At 40.8% G+C, this 23,789-nt stretch overlaps 1 protein-coding gene across 1 annotated transcript in view; it reads right to left on the bottom strand.

Moving 5' to 3' along the window:
- The window catches only part of Ell2 (elongation factor for RNA polymerase II 2), a 66,866-nt gene extending 43,393 nt beyond the window's left edge, over nt 1–23,473 (bottom strand). Inside the window, exons 1-2 of the mRNA XM_021208492.2 lie at nt 23,160–23,473; nt 6,543–6,590 (exon numbers count right to left, since the gene is read on the bottom strand). Coding sequence (XP_021064151.1) covers nt 6,543–6,590; nt 23,160–23,306 — 195 coding nt within the window. The 5' untranslated portion in view covers nt 23,307–23,473. The remainder of the gene's footprint in view (nt 1–6,542; nt 6,591–23,159) is intronic.
- Between the last annotated feature and the right edge of the window lie 316 nt (nt 23,474–23,789).

The following is a 23,789-nucleotide window of genomic DNA, read 5'->3' as shown; positions in this document are numbered from 1 at the left end:
AGCTCCTTGAGGAGACCCATGCCACACCTGTTTGCCCTTTGCTCATGCTGTGAAAGCTCAGGTATAAAAAGTATTTACCTCTTCTCTCACCAACCAAGTCCTGGCAACCCTTCAAATTCATCTTCAAAAGGACTTCTCTAATGTCTTCCTGACCGCCACTCTCATTAACAGCTGGAGAGGTGGTCAACGAATGTGTATGAGAATGTGAGAATAAATTAAAAAATACGAATTCAGCACTTATCATAGGAAGGTAGGGGTGAGAACACATGTCTCACACTGAAGGCAGCCTCCTGCAGCACGTACTGGAAGGCCAAGTACCACTTTTCTGGCACTTCAGTACCATTAACTTTGAAGTAACAGTTCACACATCAAAAAAATAAAAACAAAACAAAACAAACAAACAAACAAAAACCCAAACAGTATCTCTTTTATAGCACTGATGCAGTAATTAGATAAGATAAATATATGTAAAGTGCTTAAAGTTCTTAGCAGCAACAAAAACATTTATAAATACATTTCCTCTCTTTAAATTCTCTAGCTTTAATAATATGTCAAGTTAACACTATTGAGTAAGTCTTGAGCAATCAGGATCTTGGATTCTTGCCCTGCACTGTTAATGGGCCACCAAATCTAAGAGGGTAGCAAGTTAATGGGGTGCAACTTACAGGTTAAAATGGAAAATGCACACACACACTGGTGCCAGCATATGATTTTCTTTAACATATGTAAAATGTTGTTTGAAAGATCTGGGACAATACAGTGTCATGTGCCCCTGCCCCCCAGATTCTTTTTCTTTTTTCTTTTTTCCTTCAAATACAAGTGTTAAAATCTTGTCATTTGTACACACAGGACATAGAAAGACCTACTCATGCTGTGAAGATACTGAGTTTAGATGACTGCCTCTGCTCATTTAGAAAGCCCAGATGTGAGTCCTTATCCAGAAAGAATAGCAGGGCAGGGATGAGTGACAATATAAACTTAGAGAGGTGGCTGCTTAAGTTACAACAGCTTCAAGCTATGACTTCATTCGTTAAAGATAATGAGTGTCTAGAGGCAGCTCATATCCTTACTTAAAATGAGATTAAAAAAAAAAAACAACTGTGTGCACATAAAAGTTAGCTAACACCTTTGATAATATGAAAAGAATTGAAATTCAATATAAATATTAATATAAATGTTGTTTTAAGCATAAGCTACTACAGTATTCAAGATCTTAGAATAAAATACCAGTATACAAGAGTATAACTTGAACAGTCTTCTAGTGGTGGTCACACTCAGAGACAAGCGTATCAGCCCCTAATCATCAACTTTTGAGTAGACTGATGAGACACAACTGTTCATAAAACTAGTGGGCTAGACAAACCAGAAACAGCAGGGGAAAGAAGCCAGAGGAAGGTGTATCGCCTAAGAGAGAAGGCAGTGCTGAGGATTTAATTTTTGTCTTTGTTTTCCAGGTACCAAGGATTTAATTTTGCTCCAAGACCATAGTTATCTTTGCTTTCCAGGCACCAAGCTGGGTAGGGTAGGGCAGTCTGAGGGAAGCATATTCAGGGTGGCTTGAAATTGCCTACTAATTTCAAATACTGTATAATTTAGTCCTTTAGACTCAATCTTTTCTCCTGAACCTACAAAGTAAAATAAATAATTAGCCAAGTATTTCTGAATGCTATGCTAAGTTCAGAACTTAAATAAAAAATTTTAAAACAGAATCCAAACCCTGAGCTTCTGCATTAACGACAATACTGCAAGAATTTATAGCACTATTCAAGCCATTAAAGCTATCAGTTAGACAGATTCAGGAGGTTCCTGTGCCTTTTTGGAAGGCACACATTTAGAACTTGTTTGGCTGGCTTCTTCTGTCTTGAAAAGACATGCGTGACTGTCTTTTATTCAGTATACAAAATATATAGTATATCTTTTATTTTCAACATCCTTAAGATAATTTCTAAAAATTGTATATGCAAAACTTCTATAGCCTCTGAAGTTGCTAAGTCTGAAAGTTATCAATTAAAAAGAACTTTTGAATAATATTCTCATAATAAATACTAAATTAATATGGATTCTATAATCTTATAACATGACAATAATAACATTATTTCTCATTTTCCTGAGACAATCACTCCCTGAACATTAGTCCTAGAAGCCAAAAGCAAATCAATTGCAAGGGTATCCACCATATGCCAGCAAATGTAACTATTATTTGCTATTGAAAATCTTGCTATTTCAGATTTTATCCCAAATTATTTCATTTCTCACATTTATTTCTGTGTATAAAATGTTGTGTTAGTTCTTAATTAGGCTTTTAGAATTTTATACATAAGTTGTCAAAAAAAGAACTTTACTTTGTGTTTTTTCTTTGTTTTTTTATTTTATTTTATTTTTTTAAAATATAATACCTGGATAGGAAGCTCATGTTTGCACTCTAATGTTCCTGCCTCAGCATCTGAAATGCTGGCATTACAGGTATACAGCATCATGCAGAGCTAACATCTACCATTCTGAACCCACAAAAACCTTTGTTTAAAATGTTGGTTCACAGCAGTGAGAAACACACACAAAGTCTTGCTATTGCTGGCTCCTATAGAATAGTCCTTTTATAGAAGTGCTGTATGAGGGTTCTAGCTAAATCCTTTATTTGTTATTAACTCTTTCAAATGTTAGTCTGCATGTATTTGTCAGGCTGGAAATTCTGCAGGAGTGAAGACCATATCTTACCTAGCTCTATATTCTTTCATACTACTGGAGAGCTTGGTCATGTTGGCATATGCCAGAAATCTTAGTGCTTTGGAAGCCAAAGGAAAGGATCTCAAATTCCAGGCTAGCCTGAGACATAAAGGGAGGCTTCACAAAACTAAAACAAGCTGAGTAGGTAGTTAAATGCCAGGCATTACAGCACTTGGTGGGGAGAGGTGGAAGGATTCTTTCAAGTTCAAGGTCAGTCTAACCCACATTGAAAGTTCAAGGCTAGCCTGGGCAACACAGAGAGGTCCTATCTGAGAAAGTCAAACCCAAACAACAACAACAACAACAACAACAAAAAACCCAGAAAACAACATAAAAACCAAGAAGCAATCAGAATAATAACAACTTATTAATATGTCAATTAGATACTTCTATAGTTTGTGAAATAACTGTTATATCTATTGTATCAACAACTGACTGTATTAAACATTGAGTGAACTTTCCAGAAACACTCTTTCAGAGATCTTCAATGTGTGGGAAGAGTTTTTCACCTGCAGTATAGCTTGCCTCTACCAACTATTTGCCCTTAGAAATGTTCAGTTTCATAAAACCCCGTAGACTAATTTTCTGAGCTCTCAGGCATCCCTGGAAGTTACCTGCCCCACTTTCACTATATAAGAGGAAGACAGAACAGTGCTGCTTTTCATCAAACTTATCTGACTAGAAAGATGCAGCTTTTGGAAACTAGTATAGTGCTTTGTCATTGTCCTCTGAATAGTCTACCTTAAAGTAGAAGTCACATGTAAGTGCTCTAGGTTTACATTAGACCCATGAAGAAAGATTGGCTGACCCACACTAGAGAATAACTGAGGATATTTTCAGTTGGACACAGTTATTAACGTTCATGAGCTCAGCAATCAGAACCAACTGCTCCCCTACAGAAAACACTTTCAATGAGCATCAAATTTCCTGTGTGCCCTTTCCCACTATGGGATAGCTGTAGGTGCCTCTCAGACATAGTTTCCATTTTCTCCTATGAAAGCTACTGCCTAGCTATAGAAATAAAATCCAAATAATCAATGACTTAGAATTCCATACAGCATACTGCCATACTTTAATGTTTTAGTCTGTATTTATGTAGACGCTAACATCAACCCAACAGAACATGTTCAAACAAAAAAGCAAATAGGCTTAAATGCTAATCTGCCAAGATCTAAATTCTGATCCTCTATAGATATTACCGAAGGAGGCAGAGGATCCTATAATTAGCATAGGACTACCATAATCATGCAGACTTAGCATAACTTTATCAGGCAAACAAGGAATATCTGTAACACTTTTAAAAGGATACTTTAACAATGCTTCAAATTTGTTTACATATGGCACTATCATGACAGTTAAGGTATATTTCCAATTACATTTGATATAAAAAGACAAACATCTCTTACTAAGAAACAGTTATCTTTTGTGGGAATTCTAAATTTAAACCTTCTAATTTAAAAACCCTAAGCATTTTCCACATTAGAAAGCTCTATAAGCATACTTCAGAAGGATTTTAAAAGCAATCAGCACAGGCAATGTTAACTTATCATGGCTATAAAGAACAACAGTGGAGTACTGTATAGAAGACCCTTACAGTTATGGCTCTGCGGACTCCCTGTGGGCTGTGCCAACCCACTCTTTCCCCTGTAATGAGTCTTTGTTTTTACTAAGTCCCAAAGGCCTGGGGAGAGCTCTGTAAATGGAAGGGGGAAGGGTAGATAGAATGCAGCTGCAGGCTCTAAAACAATGCTGAGTCCATAATTTTGTTCCCAGGAGAATAATAAAAAGGGTAGGGTGTTGATGAGATAGACACAGAACAAGCAAGGTAGAGCCAAGCATTCTAGTCTCTCAGTCTACAGTACCTCCAAGCCTCATTCAGTATACAAACACAACCACACTGTAACTGGGCTGAAAGCTTACCTGTTAAAATTCAAACACATGTTGAAAGTTAAACCTATCAGTCATTTTATAACTAAATTACCTTTGGCAGCAAACTATACTGGGCAAGGGATACAATGGTATAAGCAAAGGTAAGTAGTAGGAAGAGGGCTGGACACATGGGCTCAAGGAAAGCTGTGCAGAGAGGTAAGGGACCTGCTTGCCCAGGACCTAGGGTAAGAAATAGACTGCAGAGTCCATGACTGTGCTAAACTGCATGTCACCATCAGAATCAGAGTTTGGTAGCCCTAAGTATTCACTTCCTGTCATTTGGCTGTTGTGTCTAACTTGGTGCCACCTAAGAAAATGTCCTTTATTTACCTTTTCTTAGCCTGAGATCTCAAACAAGGTAAAGAGAAAGCTAGGGAACAGTAGTTCAGAACAGCAGTGGCCCCTCCAGCTCCAAGAAGCACAGCTCAGACCTTACTTTCCTGCCTGAAAAGCCAGCGCTCACCATGGGTCTAGGATTCTGGCCTCTCACTGGTTATTCTCTTCAAATATGTCATTAAAAACTGCAGGAAACTCCAAAAGCCTTAAATAAACAATTGAACTAACCCCTCAGATATAAAATGAGATGAGGTTAGTAATTACCACCTAAAAAGTTATACAAGAAAATTTAGAAGAATGCTCATTTCTATTAGGACCCCATCCATGAACACTTAGTTACTAAGGAGGAAGAAAGGACTTCATTGTAAAGCTGTCATGTAGAAGCAAAGCTGACATCCACACAAACATCTTAGTCAAGTTAGCATTATACAAAAGATTTAGAAATACTGTACTCTTAGTCCAATGAATGATGTAATTAATGTGGCTCCACAGATTTTCAAGTTTATTCACATAGGCCCATGTTTATATTTCTGATATTATAAAAAGTCACAAGGATATAGATTTACAATGGTCAAGCTTATGATCTTCTTCCTTGGGCTTGCCTTTTCGCCAAATCCCTAAACTCCACTTAGAGGTAATTCAAATGGCCATGCTACATAGCTAGCATATAGGAATATAAATACTAATTCAAGAGAGGAAGCAAAATAAATATCTAGTTAGTTTCTTAATGTTAAACATTAATAGTAACAATTAAAAATAATACTAGGGATGGGAAGGTGACTCAACAGTTAGGAGCACTTGCAGCTTTTGCAGACAACCCAGGTTCCATTCCATCCACAGCCATCCGTCTATAACTCCAGCCCCCCTCTTCTCACCTCTGAGTGTACCAGGCATACATGTGATACACATACACACAAAGTAAAACATTCAAACACATAAAACTAATAAATCTAAGAAAATTTAATAGCTACACTAATGCTACTCCTATAAAGTTAATTATCTATTATAAACACAAAAGTCACAGGTTCATTTAATTAAAAGTTATATATTATGCTTGTTGGTTTTGGTGTTGGTGACTGGACCCAGTGTCCTGTATACCACCTCCAAGCTACACTCCTTAGTGTAGAATAAAGCAGACATACAAAAGTGTCTATACTAGCAAAGCTTATTTTCTATTTATAGATTTCATTTCCTACTGTGTAAAATTAAGTACACAGCTACATTTTATTAATAGGAACAACTGTAGTCATAACTTGCATGAAATCAATCCTTTGCTTAAGTGTTGTAAATATATTTCCATAAAACTGTGATGTTTAATCTTCAATGAAAAGGTTCAAATGCACAACCATCTATGATTTGCAAAAAATTGTTTTTGTTTTTGTTTTCACATAAAGAGAATTCAAACATTTCAAATCTGACAGAAAATCTCATTTAATTATGAAGCTCACAAAATATGTGACTGATATTAAGAGAGTAAGATGAAAGCAAAAATTTAAAGCTTTATGGTATTTAATACAATTAGATTTTTTTTTTCATAAATTGATAGTACTCACCCCTTGGAGTCCTTGGAACTGAATTGAAGGTCTAAAAGGAATTAAATTCTATAAAAAAAAAAAAAAAAATGAAAGGAAGGTAGATTTTAGTTAGACTGTCTTAGTTAGGTTTTTACTGCTCCAAAAAGACACCATGACACATTTAATTGGGGCTAGCTTACAGATTCAGTGGTTCAGTCCATTATCATCAAGGCGGGAACATGGCAGCATCCAGGCAGGCATGGTGCAGGCAGAGCTGAGAGTTCTACATCTACATATGAAGGCTTCTGAAGACTCACTTCCAGGTAGCTAGGATGAGGGTCCTACGCCCATACCCATAGGGACACATCTACTTCAACAAAATAACACCTCCTAAAGTGCCACTCCCTAGACCAAACCTATACATACCATCACATTCCACTTCCTAGCCCCTACAGGCTTGTTCAAACACATGAGTCTATGAGGAGCCATATCTACTGTAGCATAATAAAAAAGTACATTTAGTCCAACTTCCAAAGTCTCCATAGTGTATAGAAGTCTCAACAATGTTAAAAGTCCAAAGCTCAAAGTCTCTTATTGAGATCCATCCAATCACTTAATTGTAATACCCAAAGCAAGACAGGAAACCAGTTGGACAAACTCCAAACTCCACATCTCCATGTCTGATGCCAAAGCGGTTTTCAGATCTCCAACTCCTTCACCTTTGTTGACTGCAACGAGCTTCTTCTCCTGGGCTGATTCCACTCCCTGTTAGCAGCTTTCCTCAGCAGGGATCCCATGGCTCTGGCATCTTGAACATCTTGGGGTTTCCAAGGCAATTTCAATGTTATAGCTTCTTGTTTCAATGTCTTAGATCCACACATGATCTTCTGGCCTCCTCCAAAGGGTTGGTGTCAATTGTCCAGCTCTATTCTCTGTAGCACTCTAAACTCAGGATGATTCACTCCATTGCTGCTGCTGTTCTTGGTGATCATCCCATGGAACTGGCATCTCCAATACTCTGGGGTGTTCCACTCCAACTAGGCTTCACTGATAGCCTCTCATAGGCTCTCTTCATGGTGTCAAGTCTCAAATCCTTTGCATGACCCTCAGCACTGGGCCATCAACTATAACTGAGGCTGCACTTTCACCAGTGGCCTTCCATGGCCTCTCACAGTGCCAAGCTTTCAGCTGCTCTTCATGACCCCTTCATGCTTCACTCTTATACATTACCAAGATTAGCTGCAGCATGAGGTACAAGCTTGGCTATCTCTGGAACACAGCTTCTTTGTGCTCTCAGAAAACACTTCTCAGATTTCATCTCAGTGATGCTGGTCTCTTCTTAATCACCACTAATTTCTTAGTTCCAGCTAACCTGCACCTATTGTCCCAGTAGTCCTTTCTATTTTTCTCTCTAAAGCTAGAGTCACATGGCCATAGGATTAAAGGTGTGTCCCACCATGCCTGAATCTAAATTTAGCTGGGTAGGATCTTGCTCCAAAGTCCTACTCCCTTAATCTGCTGTCTCCTAGAACACAGGATTTGCCTCCATTTCACTTCCTGGTGTCCCTTTAATACTCAAACCATATATTTTATATTTTCCTTTTCTAAGACTGCTATACTTGTTCAAAATGTTCTTCATGAGACTTAACCACAGTACAAAGTCTCTGATGACCGTGTTTTGAAACTTCTTTTGTCAATACAAATAATATAAATCTCTTCACTTTAGCCTCAGGTAAACTCTTCAGACAAGGGCCCAAAGCAGTCACACTCTTCACCAAAATACCACAAAAACAGTCTCCAGGCCACGTGCTGAAATTCTTGTCCTCTGAAACCTCTTGGGTCAGGTGTGCACAATCCAAATCACTCACAACAAAGCCTTACATATTCCTACTAGGATGGCTCATTAAGCCCCACTTAAAACATTCCATGATTTTCCAAATCCAAAGTCCCCAAATCTACACTTTTCCAAACAAAAGCATGGCTAGACCAATCACAGCAATAGTAACTCCTGCTACCAGCTTCTTAGTGTTTTACTGCTGTGAACAGACACCATTACCAAGGCAAGTCTTTTTTTTTCCCATTTTTAAAATTTATTTATTATTATTTTCTTTATTTACATTTCAAATGCTATCCCAAAAGTTCCCTATACCCCACCCCCACCCCTGCTCCCCTACCCACCCACTTCCACTACCAAGGCAAGTCTTATAAAGGACATTTAATTGGAGCTGGCTTACAGGTTCAGAGATTCAATTATCATTAAGGCCAGAATATTCACGGGGTCATTATCCATTTCATAATAATAATACCACTTTATTTTAGATTTTACCTGTTAGATCTTAGAGTCACACTGTTAAAGTTCTACCACCATAAGCTGACTATTTAACCTCAGACTTAGGGACAGAATCAAAAGGCTTCCTGGTGACCAAGTTCACTTTTTGGTGGAGGTAAAGTAATGTTCTTTAAGAAGAAAAATTAAAAGGTAATGGCTGATTTGGGGGAGGTGGGGTGGAGAGGATGTCTTTGTAATCTATGGGCTTTTATGAAAAGTTCAGGTTACATTTCTTTCATGGGGGAATCTCACCCCAAACTATCTTTCATGGCTAAACTTACTCTCCCTGAAGTAAACCATGTGTGCAGAACCTGTGGAACCCCTCTGAATGTGGAATTAGGGTGGCCTTCCACAGCTGGGCAGAGTTCTCAGTATTTCCATCAGCCCTGCCTTCTCAACTCTCCTAATTAAAGCACTGAACTTTTCCCTGGAGGCTGCTCAGAGCTGGCCCCTGGACTCCAGCTCATGGCTTCAGCTCACTGAAAGTCTCCATTAAGTTCAACTCTTCTGTGCCACTTAAATGCAAACTACTTTCAAATTGCTGTCTTTTCCACTCCATATTACCTCTTCCTTGTGCTAAGAGACACCAGCCCTATTTTCAAAACCAGTACCTGCCCTTTCCTCATTCTACTCAGCCCCACCCTGGAGGCCTGCTATACTTGTAGGATGATAACTGGGTCTCATGTCCATTCCTCAGCTGTCTTCCCAAAGATGGCTACTTATTACTGCCTACAGAACAGTCTTCATTAGAAACCCAGGGACAACAAAGTTCACTCACTGACAAGCATTAATGTAACTCTCTGACCAACCTGGCAACTCTACTACTTTTCTGAGAATGTTTCTTGGATCTTCAGGCTCACAACCTCAGAACTAACTTAACAATTTCCTCTCACTCTACCACATTACATTCTGTTAGTCAATTACTTTCAATTAAAATCACAGAACTCCAAATACAGAAAACTTGGAAACCCCATAGCTGATGCTCTCTCCTCCATCCCTAGCCCGTGTGTTAATAACTAAGCCGATGAGAACCTAAGACTTGGCTTACTCCATACTGCTACCTTTTCATCCTACCCTCTCCTACCCATACCTCTGCTGTGGGAGATGAGAGAGAGTATGGAGGCCTAATCCGCTATGCAGGAATTCACACTATAGGATGGGAAAACCTGAGAAAGAGCAAGTTTACTAGGTGACTAGTAAGGAATACAACTTAGAACAGACAGTAGGAAAGCCAAGGAGACTACGAGAAAGGTAGATCTTGACTAGGTTCTTAGAAACACACACACACACACACAAACACACACTCATGGGAAAAACTTTCTTTAGGAAAAAGCAAAGGTCACTCTATGGGCAATGGTAGGTCTTCAATACAGAGTTCTGATATACATGAAACAAAATGAAGAACAGAAACCAGAGCTAGTGATTCTTGCCTAAGCTCTCCTGCCCTTGACATCTGTGTTTTTCATTTCTGTCAGCCACAGTAGGTAAGACAGCTTAAATGTCAGACTTTAAAATCTCTGCTCAGAAAATGTATTGCCCTGTTAAATAACCTTATCCCAACCCTCCTTAATCTCTTACTGATGATACTTAAACCTTATCTTCAATGTGATAAACAATTAAATGCTCTTACAGTTTCTGAATAAGAAAGTTATCTGGAAAAAAACAAAAAGAAGAAAAATGAAAGCTGTTGAGCCTGCTGTTCCCTGTGAGAGGCTCTGCCAGAGCCTGACCAATACAGATAAAGATGCTTTCAGCCAACCACTGGACTGAGTATGGATACCCCAAAGGAGGAGTTAGGGGAAGGACTGAAGAAGCTGAAGGGGTTTGTAACCCCATCAGAAGCACAATAATATCAACCAACCAGACCTCCCAGAGCTCCTAGGACTAAACCACCAAAGAGTACACATGGAGGGACCCATGGCTCCATCTACATCTGTTAGCAGAGGATTGCCTTATCTGGCATCAATGGGAGGGGAGGCCCTTGGTCCTGTGGAAGTTTGATGACCCAGTGTAGGGGAATGTTAGGGCTCTGAGGCAGGAGTGGGTGGGTAGGTGGGGGAGTACCCACATAGAAACAGGGGGGGGGGGTAAGAGGATAGGATAAGGGGGTTGTGGAGGGGAAACAGGGAAGAAGGATAACATTTGAAATGTAAATAAATAAAATAACCAATAAGAAAATGCCAGAAAAAAATAAAAATAAAAAAAATTTAAAAAGAAATTTTTTTTTTTTTTTGAAGGAGGACAGCTTTTAAAACAGGAAGAAAGATGGCCTATGGTACATGGATAGCAGAAGGCTGGGAAATGGCTTGAAAATAGCTCCAAGGGATGCTTTAGAAGACTCTGAATTAGTATGACTTGCATTGGAAGCCAACAGGAGACGTTGAACCCACAGATATTCCCAAGGTGTAATGATAAGGAGTGTTGATAAACAGTTCGAGTACCAGTCACCAGAGAAAAACGATTATCAAGGTGGCTCTGGGCTAACGGGCATCTACTCAAGTCTGTCTGCTGCAGACCCCCTCAAATTAAAATTTTAGTCTCCTTTGGAGGGTCATGGTCCATTTCAGGCATTTATCACCAAAAAGAGGCCTTTCTAATTATTCAGCTGGCTAGCCAGCCTGTCAGGCACCACTCTCAGCATGTCTCATAGCCTTCAGTGGTTCTTTTCTACTGTCTGCCACTGCAAAGTGAATCTTATAAACATATTGATGTGATCATCCCAAACTAGACTTGCTATCAGGAATAGATGTTCTAAAAGTAAGTGCTATTTTAAACAAATGTTTCAAATGTGCTCATTTTTTTTTTTTTCCAAGAAGGTTTTGTTTCTGTTTTTTGTTTGCCTAGTTATTGTTAAAAGAGTGATGTTCAGGGCTCGGGAGATGGCTAAGTGGGTAAAGAGCTTACTGTGCACACATGAAGGCATGAGTTAAGATGCCCTACACCCACAACAGATCCAGGCATGGTCATGAATGCTTGGAACCCTAGCACAGGGGTGGTGGGGGTGGGGTGGGGTGGAGATGGGTGGCCCCAGGGGCTCACGGGCTAGCCTGATAACTGCACCCACAAGCTTCAGTTTCAAAGCACACTACTGTCTCAAAACAATCAAACAAGTAAATAAAACAGAAAGTGACTAAAGAAGACATCTGATGTCAAGCTCTGATTTTTTTTTTTACATATTTACATGGGAGAGTGTATAGTTAGGCACATACATAATGCATGCACTCCACACATGAAAAGTAATAATGCTCAAATCATTGAATATTTAAAATAAAATGTAAAAGGAAAGTCAATTTTAAAAGATAATTCTAGGTGGTTCAATATGATACAGCATGCTTTACAGTAATGCTTAATACACTAAATACATTCCCATTTAGGAATAGGTATTGATAGATTCTTGGTTGTTTAGCCTTAATTAAATATTTGCAGAAAGTGGCTCTTTTGAAAAAACTCCAGTAACTCTAGGGCAGTGGTTCTCACAATTCCTAATGCTGAAATCCTTTAATATTGCCCCTCATGTTATGATGACCTCCAACCAGAAAATTACTTTCATTGCTACTTCATAACTGTAACTTTGCTACTCTTAAGAATCACAACATAAATATTTTTGGACATAGAAGTTGGCCAAAGGGGTCAAGACCCACACACAGGTTAAGAACCATTTCTCTAAAATTTAATTGATCATCACTTGAGCAATAAGCAAGATAGGGATATGATGTCTCCATCCAACTTAGAACACAAGGGGAAATAGCAAGGACATTTACTTTTGATGCTTTTTAGCCAGAAGGTTCTATTACTTTCAGTAGTTCCCTGATTTTACCCCAGTGTGCTTTGCCTAGTCAGCGAACCCAATCTCAGAAAGGTTTTTACAGATCTGAGAGTGAACCAAGACTAAACATTTTAGGTGGTAATTTCTTTTTATCTACTGCAGCACAAAAAAGAAATAACCAAAACAGAAGTAAGAATAGGGCAAAAAAACCAAATCTATATAACTCAGTCCTTGTTTTGAAATAGAGCTTTTGAAAAGCTGTAGTTATTTCACACAGGACAAATTAAAAAACAAACAAACAAACAAACGAAAACAAACAAAACTGCCCTAAATCTTAGGATTTCAAACATCTCTTAAGAGAACATGGATGACAGGAGTCTGAGCTGAAAAATCAACCAAAAAGTTAGTTAACTGTGACCCAACCCTTTAACCAGCAATACTTGAAGTATAATCCCATCATTTCCCCTTAGGAACCTAATGTGGGGTTTGTAATTGTATAATAAACTTAATGCCAAATACAACTTGCAAATAAGGCCTTGTCCCCAGGAATCATGATTGCTGGAAGATTAGTAGTAAAATAGTACAAGATTATTAAAAGTTCTGCATCACAATGGAGGCCATTGTAGGACTTGGCACAGGGAAAGTGTGTGATCATATTCAACTTATTAAAAACCCACTCTGTGAGCTGGATCTAACAGGCTCTCAGGAAAATAGTGGAGACAAACTCAAATGACACCCGCTAGCCCAGGGAAGTGGTCCTGAAGAGTCAAAGTGGGGAAGGATGATAGTGGTAATGGGATCAGTGTCTTGATATTTTAAGACTGACATGACCTGATAATAGACTAAATGTCCCAATAGAAGAGACAAATCAAGGGCTATGAGTTAGCTCTAGACAACTGGAAAATGTGGTCATTAACTGAAATGGGTGATACCAGATTAAGAAGTGAAACCAAGCTAGAGAGGGAAGATGATTGGGTGGTGAAAAAAAAAAATTACTAAAGTTAATTATGTGAATATACAAATTGTCAAACAGTAAAAGAGTTATATTTGATTACAACTTTGAGGTGTCTACTAAATGTTAGAATGGGTAATCTGTTAAAAGTGCCTATTTGCCTAAAGCTGTAGCCTGACTGTGGTATCCTTTCCCCAACAGGGCTGCCTTGCCTGGCCTCAGTGGAAGAGGATGTTTCTAATCTTGCAGACTTGATGAGCTAGGATGGGGGGATAGCCATGGGGTCCCCACCTTCTCAGAAGAGAAGGAGAAGGGAGGACTCAGTGAGGGGGGTAATGACACAGCATTTGGGATGCAAATAATTTTTTAAAGTACCTAAAATTGAATACACTTTTAAAAAATATATATATACATATTTTTTTAAGACAGGTTTTCAGAATGTAGCCCTAGCAGGCCTGGAACTCACTATGTAGCTCAGACTGGCCTCAGACAAGGAAATGTTATTTCTATCATTATAGTTTTGAGATAGAGAACTTGCTGTGTAGATAAGGTTAGAGTCAAGTTTGTATTGATTTTTTACCTGTCTTCTTGTGTGCTGGGATTATAGGCAAAAGTCACCACACCCACTTTGAAAAAGTGTGATCTGGAGATAAGTGTTTGTAATTCATTAGTCTACAGCTGATATTTAAATCCTCAGAATTAGATATACTCACCTAGAGAGAGTGAAGAGACAGGAGAGCCGAGCCCTGTGACAACATGCAGGGAGGAGCTAAGTAAAGAGTGGTCAGCAGAAGACAGAGGCAACAGGGGCTTGGGGTGTCCTGCGATGGTTTGTAATACAGAGGTATGGTCAGTGGGATGAAATGCCTGCCTTCTCATGTCTGGAGTTGGACTGTAGGGATGGAGATGTCTGGAAATGACACCTGGGCAGGTACAGTTTCAGGAGTGTGGTAAAGATAGTGGGCTTAACAGATGACAAAGGAAAATACCACTTTTTCAAACATCTCCTTTTATCATAGATATGTGTGTGTGTGTGTGTGTGTGTGTGTGTGTGTGTGTGTGTGTGTATGTATATGTTTTCACATGTTTACTTAATTTCTTTTAAGTGACAACCACTTTACTGTTGGCAAGGACTATCTACTTAGTTTTGTATTTTCAGTAAATCAGTTCTATGCCTGGGAAGGTCCAAAGATGAAAATGTTTACAGAATGAATATATATATTATTTATATGATATAGATATAAATAGATATACTAGCTGTAACTGTGGCTCCTCTATCTTTCATTACAGGAAAAAAAAAATATCCAACTGAGTTTTTATGATATGGGTCCCTTTCCTGGTCCTTTGAGGAAATAGTGGTTCAGTTACCTAAAGACACACACAGGCTAGTGAGAAAGTTCATTGAGTAAAGGTTCTTGCTACCAAGCCTGACAACTTAAATTTGAACTCCAGGACCCTTACAATAAAAGGAAAAAACTGACTCACAACACAAGGTGTCCCCTGATCTCCACATTCAAATCCACACATACACAGGCAAACATACAGTAAATAAATAGATATAAAAATGTGAAAGATATGCTAACACTTTAGTGCCCAGATAAGTATATTAAACTCTCTAGACCAGTGGTTTTCAACCTGTGGATTGAGAATACCTAGGGTGTTGCCAAACACCATCAGAAAACACAGATATTTGTATTATGATCATAACAGTAGTAAAATTACAGTTATAAAGTAACAACAAAAATAATTGTATCATTAGAGGCCACCACAGCACAAGGAACTGCATTTAAAGGTCTCAGCATTAATAAGGTTGAGAACCACGACTCTAGGCCAACCTTAGAAGAAAAAGTTCAATCCTGTTTGCTGTTGAGTGTTCAAGCTGAGGTTACCCTCATTAATCAAGCACATTCAATCAGCTCAGGGTAGTATTTAACTCTCAAAGACAAACAATTAAGGACCTCTCCTCCCTCCCCCTCCCCCATTCTCCCTCCTCCTTCCCCCTCCCCCTCCCCTTTCTGGTAAATGGTACAGCAAGCAAACATAAGTCTCCTCCCAGAGTCAAACCCCAAACACCAGGAACGAGGGTATATCAAAATGACACTTAAATGTTAATCTACTCATAGTATACAGGATTTTTTAGTTCAGGAATGAGGGTATATCAAAATGACACTTAAATGTTAATCTACTCATAGTATACAGGATTTTTTAGTTTTAGTAATCACTAATAACAGAACACACAAAAGTTCTGAATTTCATGCAAAAATTAAATTAGATTTTCATATTATCTATGTCCCATAATGGGTACATTAAAGGTAATTTATAGAGATTATTAAATAAAGGAAATCTATAAGAATGTAAAAGCCCTGTTCCACTTTCCTAAGATATCAACAACATCCACAATTTCCTTCCTATGGAGGAAAAGACATGGCATATTAAACAAAACTATCTGCCTCAGATTCTCACCTATATTTCTGTCTGCCTGCCTGCCCCCGCTTCCCAAGACAGAGACTCTAGTTTCTGTCTCTCTCTAAGACAGTGTCTAGTTTCTGCAGCTCTGGCTGTCCTAGACTCACTATATACATCCAGGCTGGCCTTGAACTCACAGCGATTCATCTGCCTTTGCCTCCCAAGTGCTAGGATAAAAGGCATGCATCACCACACAGGGCTTCTCATGGACACAAAATATCTAATCAACCTGGAATTCTTTTGATTACCAAGCAAAAGATGGAATGAATGTTCACCAAAAATAGTACTTAGTCACTGTAGTGCCTTAGTCATCTCCTGCTTCTATCTCATGTACCCAACCGTTTTTTTTTTTTTTTTGTTTTTTTTTTTTGACTTTCCCTTTCCTAAGGGTACCCTGACTAGTATCAATGCCGAGAAATTCCAAATTGATCCTCCTCCTTTAAAATCTCTAATAGATACCAACAGTAGCCTAGTCTAGACACCACAATCATCTCTGACTCGCCCCACCACACACCTTCCTAACCCATCTACTTACTTCCAGATTCATATTACAGTCATTTTGAACACCAAGCATAGAATTTGAAAGCCCCACTCAAAGCACCTTGAATTTCCACTCAGTCTCCCCACAGTAATGAAGAACAAAGTACAAACACGTGGGAGGGTCATCAACCTGCTCCAGCCTGCGGGTGCTCCCTTACACCCAGCTATTTTATTTATTTTTTTTCCTTCCCTTACTGCAGGTTAAGAGGCACTGGTTCTTTCTGCCAAATCTCAGAAACTGCCCCAGCTTTTTTTCTACCATTGTTTCTTATTTTTGACACTCCCTCTGATGGACACGTGGTCCACTAGACCAGTTTCTAGTCACTAAAAATCTTAACACTCAAGTCCTTTACTAACTAAGGCTAATTTCTAAACTAATAACACAAAAGACTCCAGGAAGCAAAGAAGTCCATGTAGTCTAATGATATAGCTACTATGAGGCCAGTAGCCAAATGCCCATAGAACAGAGGTCAATGCAAGGTGCTGATCTGACTATTAAGTTTTTAAGTAGCTTGTAGATTAACATCCTCTAATGTCTTCTGTTACACAGCCATAGCAATTTGAGAGAGGTTTGGACTGTGAAGGCAAAGAACTAGTAGAAACTCTTAAACCAGTTCTTACCGGCGTTTAACATTCTTCCTGAGAGCAGCAGGAATTACAGATGCTAGATATTCAGGAAAGAAGAATCACATTTTTAAAAAAAGATTAAAAAAATAATAAAACAAAGCAAGCAGTACTGTCTGGCAATGCTGAATTATGCCATGTCTTTTTGATTTAATTTGGCAGTAGAAACATAGCCATTAATTTGTTATACACATTTCTGCTTAGGTCATAGGAAATGTTCTATACAGCTGTGTGGTATGTAGGAGAGTTAAATGTGGGATTAATTTACATACTTTCTTTTCCTTACTGTAAAAGCAGAAATCATACTATATTTTAGAGAGATCTTCTCAAACATTACACATATACTTGGCCCAACGTGGCTGGATGGTGGTGCCAGCTCCAGAGCCTGTTAATGACAAAGCAAAGGTTCACGGCAAATTGTTAAAAATGACCCAGCACTGACTTCCTCTGACTCTACCATCAACTGCTTGGCAAGTCCTACAGCACAGCTTCTGTAATACTCCCTGAGTGTGCAAGGAACAAGTGGAAAGGGGGAACCTAGGGACTGTCCTCAGTGAGAGTCCCTGGAAGCCATTCCAAGAATTCTATACTCCTTTTCAGTGATTTTCTTTGAACATGTTCCAACCCTTCACATATGTTCTTTTCCTTTCCTCCCAGTCTGGGTGCCAAGGTTCCTGGCTATCTTTTTAGGCAATCTGGCTACTACCTTTCTTGAGAACTGAGTATGTGGGTTAACATTTTAGGTAGTACAGAATTGGGGCACTCAGTTATCTTTCCTTGATTTAAAAAAAAAAAAAAAAAAAATCAAGCCCATGAAGATCAAGTGCTGATTGAAAATAAGTCTGAGATGAAGCAGGTGTCACTTACATTAACCTAGCCACACTTCGGAAGCCAAACAAACAGAACCTACAGCAAACTTCATGGATGCACTTAATAAGCACATTTGACAACTGCTGTGGCAGCAAGTCTAAATCCCGAGGTGGCAACCGGAGAAGAACATCTGGATTTACAAAGTAGATTGCTGAAAACTAATAGACATAATTAATAGGGAGCAAGAAGTAAGAAGCATGGGATAATTTTCTGTGTCTTAAACCACAGTGAATCAATTGTTGAAACATTTATCTGGAAGAAAGCCTGAGGCATGGCAGCCTATCCTGGGACCTGTCAAAGCAAGGACTGAAGAAAACAATCAAGTGGCTCACCACCTGGGTTCACTATGAAGGACAATAGCATCGGAGGCTGATTTGAGACTCTTTATGTCTTGATTACAAAGAATATATTATTTTTTAAATACAGATGAGCTCTTCACTCTAAACTAGGTAGAAATATACTTGTAAAAAATATTTCAAACTACCAACTTTCTAAATGATACTAATCAAAGCAAAATAGTAATAATAAAATGATAGTTTTAAGCCAATAGAGGTGACAAAGACTAATTGAATCCTACAAAAAGGCAGTAGCTACCTGATCTTCAGGGATGGAAAATGAACAACTGTGCTCTCAGACATAACCACGTTCAACTTTCATGTTATACTTGGGAAAGCATGATATTTGAGACAACTACTTTTGAAGGTTTTTTTTTTTTTTTTTTTTTGAGCTTTTTTGTTTTGTTTTGAGAGTCAGGGTTTCTCTGTGTAGCCCTGGCTGACCTAGAACTTGAACTATAGACCAGCTGGCCTTGCACTCAAAGATCCATCTGCCTCTGCCTCCCAAGTGCTGGGATTAAAGGTGTGCACCACAATTGCTTGGCTACTTTTGATCATTTTGTCAAACATTTTTTATAAAAGGCTGAAGGAAAAGAGTAACAATTAAGACCTGATTGAGCTACATAGGGAGTTCAAGGCCAGTCCTAGTAACTCAGTAAGGTTCTGTCCCAAAAGGGCAAACAGCAGAAGAGGCAGATTAGCTGCTGGAACTAACAACCAACTCCACCAACTCCACTGGTGGCATAGCACCTGCCTAACACAGGAAGCCTTGTGTTAGATACCAACACTACTTCAAACAGTACGCAGTGCTACATGGCCTGCCATTCTAGTACTTGGTAGGTGGAAGCAAGAGGGTCAGAAGTTCAAGGCCATCCTCATCGATACAGTATTTTTTAGGCCAGCCTGGAATACAGAAGATTCTTTTTCCAAAAGGGGTTTGGGCTCTATCTAGTTCAGTGGTTGAAAGAGTGCATGCCTAGCATCTGTGAGGCCCTACATTCAGTGTGCAGTCTCAGAATAATAATAAAAAAAATTTTAAAAAAAGACCAAATTTATGGGCTCAGCAATAACAAAATCTAAAAACAGCATTTGGAAAATGTTTTCCTATCTAAGTATATTATTAAAATGTGAAAAGAAAAAATGCTAAAAATAAGCAAGTCAGCTAAAATGTACTTTAATTTTAAAGTACAATTAATATACTTTAATATAGTTTGACATTTGGGGAAAATATAATATAGTAATATAAAGCATTCTTTAAACTGGTTCCCTATTCCAGGTGTGTGTCAGCAGACATGCCCTCCACCTGTGCCTCTTGACATCCCATGCCCATTTACAATCTTCAGATCTCTTCTCTGAAAACTGCAAATTTGAAACAATGAAGAATTGAGATCTGAAGAAAAGCAAAATTTCAGTATCTCCATCAGATTCTGTTTTGATAAGCTCTGAGAACTTAGTATATTTACTTAATTATTATTCACAGAATTATATAATTTGCCTAAATCATAGCTTATACATTCCTAACTCTCAGTGAAGCTTTATGCTAAATGATTATTTAAAAGAATAAATGAAACAGACAAAATAATATGGACAAAATAACTCCTGATGCTCAATTTAGCAAATAAAGTTAACACTTTAGGCCCTTACAAAGTTCTTAAAAATTCATCATTTCTTTATAAACCAAAGCTTCTTGGTAGCCATTTGTCACCAAGTACCCTACTCTATTAGCACAGACATGGTAAGAACAGTTTTATGTAAGAAAAGAAAATCATTTCCAGTCCAGAGGGAGGATAAGCTGAACCATCCCAAAGCTTTCTCTTATCTAGCACAAGCTGACAGTCTCAAAAAGCAGTTACAATTTAAAGTCACAAACCCTACTTCTAATGATGGAAAGTAAAACAAAGACCAAATAAATATGTTTCCACTAGAGAATAAAAGGGTTCAGGCAGATGCCCATTGCTATCAACTGTTACTGTGTCAGCCCTGGAAAGGTACCCAGGCATGCCCATAGGTTTATGCTACATATTCCAGAGTACCCTGCTTTAACTTCTTCCCATTTTCCTACAAGGTTGTCATTTTCACCCTAAGTTAGACTCAATCCCGAAGCCTCTTAACAAGTGTTTTTATTTAAAAAACAAAAAACAAAAACAAACAAACTAACAAAACCCCCAAAGTATAGCTTAAGAGACCCAACTAAGGACAGGAGCTGGTTAACTGAGAGCAAAGCAAGTCTAAAGAAAAGGCTGAGTCAGCTCGTTCAACCCCACCCACCCGCAGCATGCCACATTTAGAAAAATGGAGACCCAAGGACTGAGTCAATGTACTAATTTATATGCCAGAAGTGGAAAATGGGTGAAGACTGTAACAGAGACTAAGGACAGTTCAGAATAAAGCCACAGACTTCAGTAATTAAAACAAGCAACATTAAAACAGCATCTAAGCAGAGAGCTGACACAGAAACAAGATTTGATATTCTGTCTCTGTTAAAATAATGACATATAAACAGAGGTGAGCTGGGCACTCTAACCTTAATTCCAAGTATGAAAACACCAGACAGAAATGAAGGCCACACAAAGGTAAGAAAACAAACTCCCTTCCAGGGCCCCATTGGACACTGGGGTCGGGGGTGGTCTGTCCCTTCAGTTATCCTGGGCAGCACCTTCTCTTTTTTTTCAAGTGAACCTCTTCACCAATTCCCTGAACCAGTGTGTGGTGCAATGTCCCTGCTCAACTGTACAGTTTGCCTGTTGTTTCCTAAAGGGGCTGATCCCCATGCCCACCCCAGCCCCCACTCTATCTTAGCCTCAGCCTTTCCATATTCCCAGGTCTGGGCACCTCTTCTTCCTCTCCTTATGTCCCCCTGACCTCACTTCTTCCCAATGTCATTGCTTCCTATGCCCCTGGAACCCACAACCTTAACTCTCCATCTTGCAGGGCTGAGTTTCTCTGTCAGCCTTGCCCCCTTGCCTTCCTGCCTGGCTTTACCCAGATGGGCCTCCCACTTCATGCTGGTACTGGCCTCTTTCTTGCTTGTGAACCTGTCTGGAGAGTAGTTACTAGCACATTCAGTTTTGTTATTTGTATCTTAGTGTCTTTATTGGTGGCTCTACACTGCTCTCCAAGCCTTATTTGAGGTCTTATCCCTGGGTGGAAGGTGTATTTCTCCATATATTTGCACTCCTCCCTGTTGTCTTCCCCTTAATCTCCATAAAACTTGTCATTATTTTCCACCATATGCTTCTCTGTGCATAACACGTGTCCAGTCAATTCTTTGGGAGCCTCTGAGAGCATATGCTCTGGATCTTTCCTTTTCTGCCATGTGAACTCATAAACTCCCAAGATGTACACAACTGTTTATGTTCTCTGTGTGTATGCATGTGTGTGGGAGCTTCTGGAAGCTCTGCCTAAGACTATTTTTCTCTGTATGTATTTAAAGTGCCTGGCACTAGTAGGAACTCAACAGATGTTAATTCTTTTCTCCACTTTTATCCAAGTATGTGAGGTCCGAGTCGGGTGTCCCTCTGCGCCTGTTTTATGAGACATATTGGAATATATATATTCTTTAGTAGGCACTGAAGTTGTTAGAAAATCCTGTTGGGTGTAGCTGTTTCTGTTTCTTTTCTCTGAACAAAATGCCCCTGGTTTTTCCATATGGTATAGTCTTTCCCTTCGGCAACATGTCCACTTTTGTCTTCCTACTCCCCCACTCCCTTTTACATGTCCATAATCAGCTTCCTTATACCCCCATCTGGTTAAACTGTCATTACGGTGCCTTTCTGTGTGAAAGTTCCTGGGTTGAACTCCAGCTACACAGGGTATGTGCCTTGGAGCCTCTTCCTGTAGTGGAGGCAAGCGCTCTGAGTATGGGACGAGGCGGAGACCGCAGGTTTCTCTCTCTGGGGCCCAGGAAAAGAGCAGAATCTCATCCAGTCAGCCATCTGTCTCCCCGCAACCTCCGGGCTCGCTCCTAGCCAACAGACAGCGAGCCAGTACAGGACGCAGAGCACCTTTCGGCTACGCGGAGCTTCTGAGAATTCCTTTTCCCAGACCCTGCCGTCTTCTTTCAGGCTCTAGTTGATTTTGAGTCTTCTGGTGTCTCTCCCCGAGATGAGGTGTCGGTTTGTGGCCACTCGGTATGCGGTGTGTCTCCAGGAACCCAACCCACAGAGCCGGAGTCCCCGAGTCCCGGAGAGTGCAAGGTGTGTCCCCCTCCCCCCCCTCGCAGCGCCAGTGTCCCGGCCTTCCCGAGTACACCATGTACACTCTCGCCTGCAATCGGGGTGCCAGTGTCTCCGAGTCCCTGAGAGTACTAGTTAGGTCCTCACCCCCACGGAGTGCCGCTGCCCCTCGCTCAGCGACTCAGCCATCCCTCCGCGTTTCCCAGAAAACTCTGATCGCTCGCGGCCTCCGATCCTCGCTTCTTTACTGGTAGCTGCGTGCGCCCCCTCCGAGGGTAGGGCGGTCGCCACACTTCTCTCCCAAGGACCCGGTTCCTCCTCCGGACCAAACAAGCCATGAACCCCACGGGCGCTGTCGGAAAGTCCCGCAGCGACCGCGCAGCCCCAGCCAGGCCGACCCCGCCACAAGGGGCCGCCCGCCCGCGCCCTCGATCCAGAGGCCCCGTACCGCGGCGTCGGCGCCCCCCGGCTGGCCTCGTTCCCTTCGGCGGGTGCCGAGGCAGCAGCGGGAGCCAGCGCCCCACCGGCCGGGCGCCAGGCGCCCGGCAGAAAGATCCGTGGCCGCCGCCTCCCCGAGCGCTGCCCGGCCGGCCGCTCACCTTGTGGCTCTGGTAAGTCTCCAGCGCCCGGATCGCCGTCTCGGTGAGCTTCACATGCAGCACGGTGATGTTGTCCTGCCCCAGCCGCCCGCACGCCAGCCCGTACCGCTGCTCCTCCCGCAGTCCCGCAGCCCCCCCCGCCGCCATCTTAAACTCCCCGGGGTGCCACCGCGGACGCCGCTCGGGCTCCAGCCTCCACTGCGGCCGCGGCTGCTCGGGCTCCTGCAGCCGCCGCCACAGCTACGGCCATCCCGCTGCTGACGTACTGTCATAGACTGCGCGCAGCTAGACCTCGGGCTTCCACCGCTGAGGGCCGCCCCACCCTCGAGCCCGCACCCCGCCCTGGCCTCTGTTCATTGGTCTGCATCCCCATAGAGCCTCCTTCATTGGCTGCTCTTCACCCCAAGGGGGCGGGGCCCAAAGTCGCAGGAGTTTTGCTCCCAGGACGGGACGTCCGACAGAGGAGAGGTTGACGTCGGGGTGACGCGTCGAGTTAATCTTATCTGACGTCATGTCTCGGCTCTCCTGCGGCGATTGGCTGGACCGATTTGGGGCTGAACCCTGCTCATTGGGTGTCAAGGTTACCAAGTGACCCTAAGTCGGAACCCCGCCCCTTGAGGGGTAATAGTG

The sequence above is a fragment of the Mus pahari genome, chromosome 11, assembly GCF_900095145.1.
Source record: "Mus pahari chromosome 11, PAHARI_EIJ_v1.1, whole genome shotgun sequence".
Lineage (NCBI taxonomy): Eukaryota > Metazoa > Chordata > Mammalia > Rodentia > Muridae > Mus > Mus pahari.
This window is presented reverse-complemented; position numbering and strand designations above follow the sequence as displayed.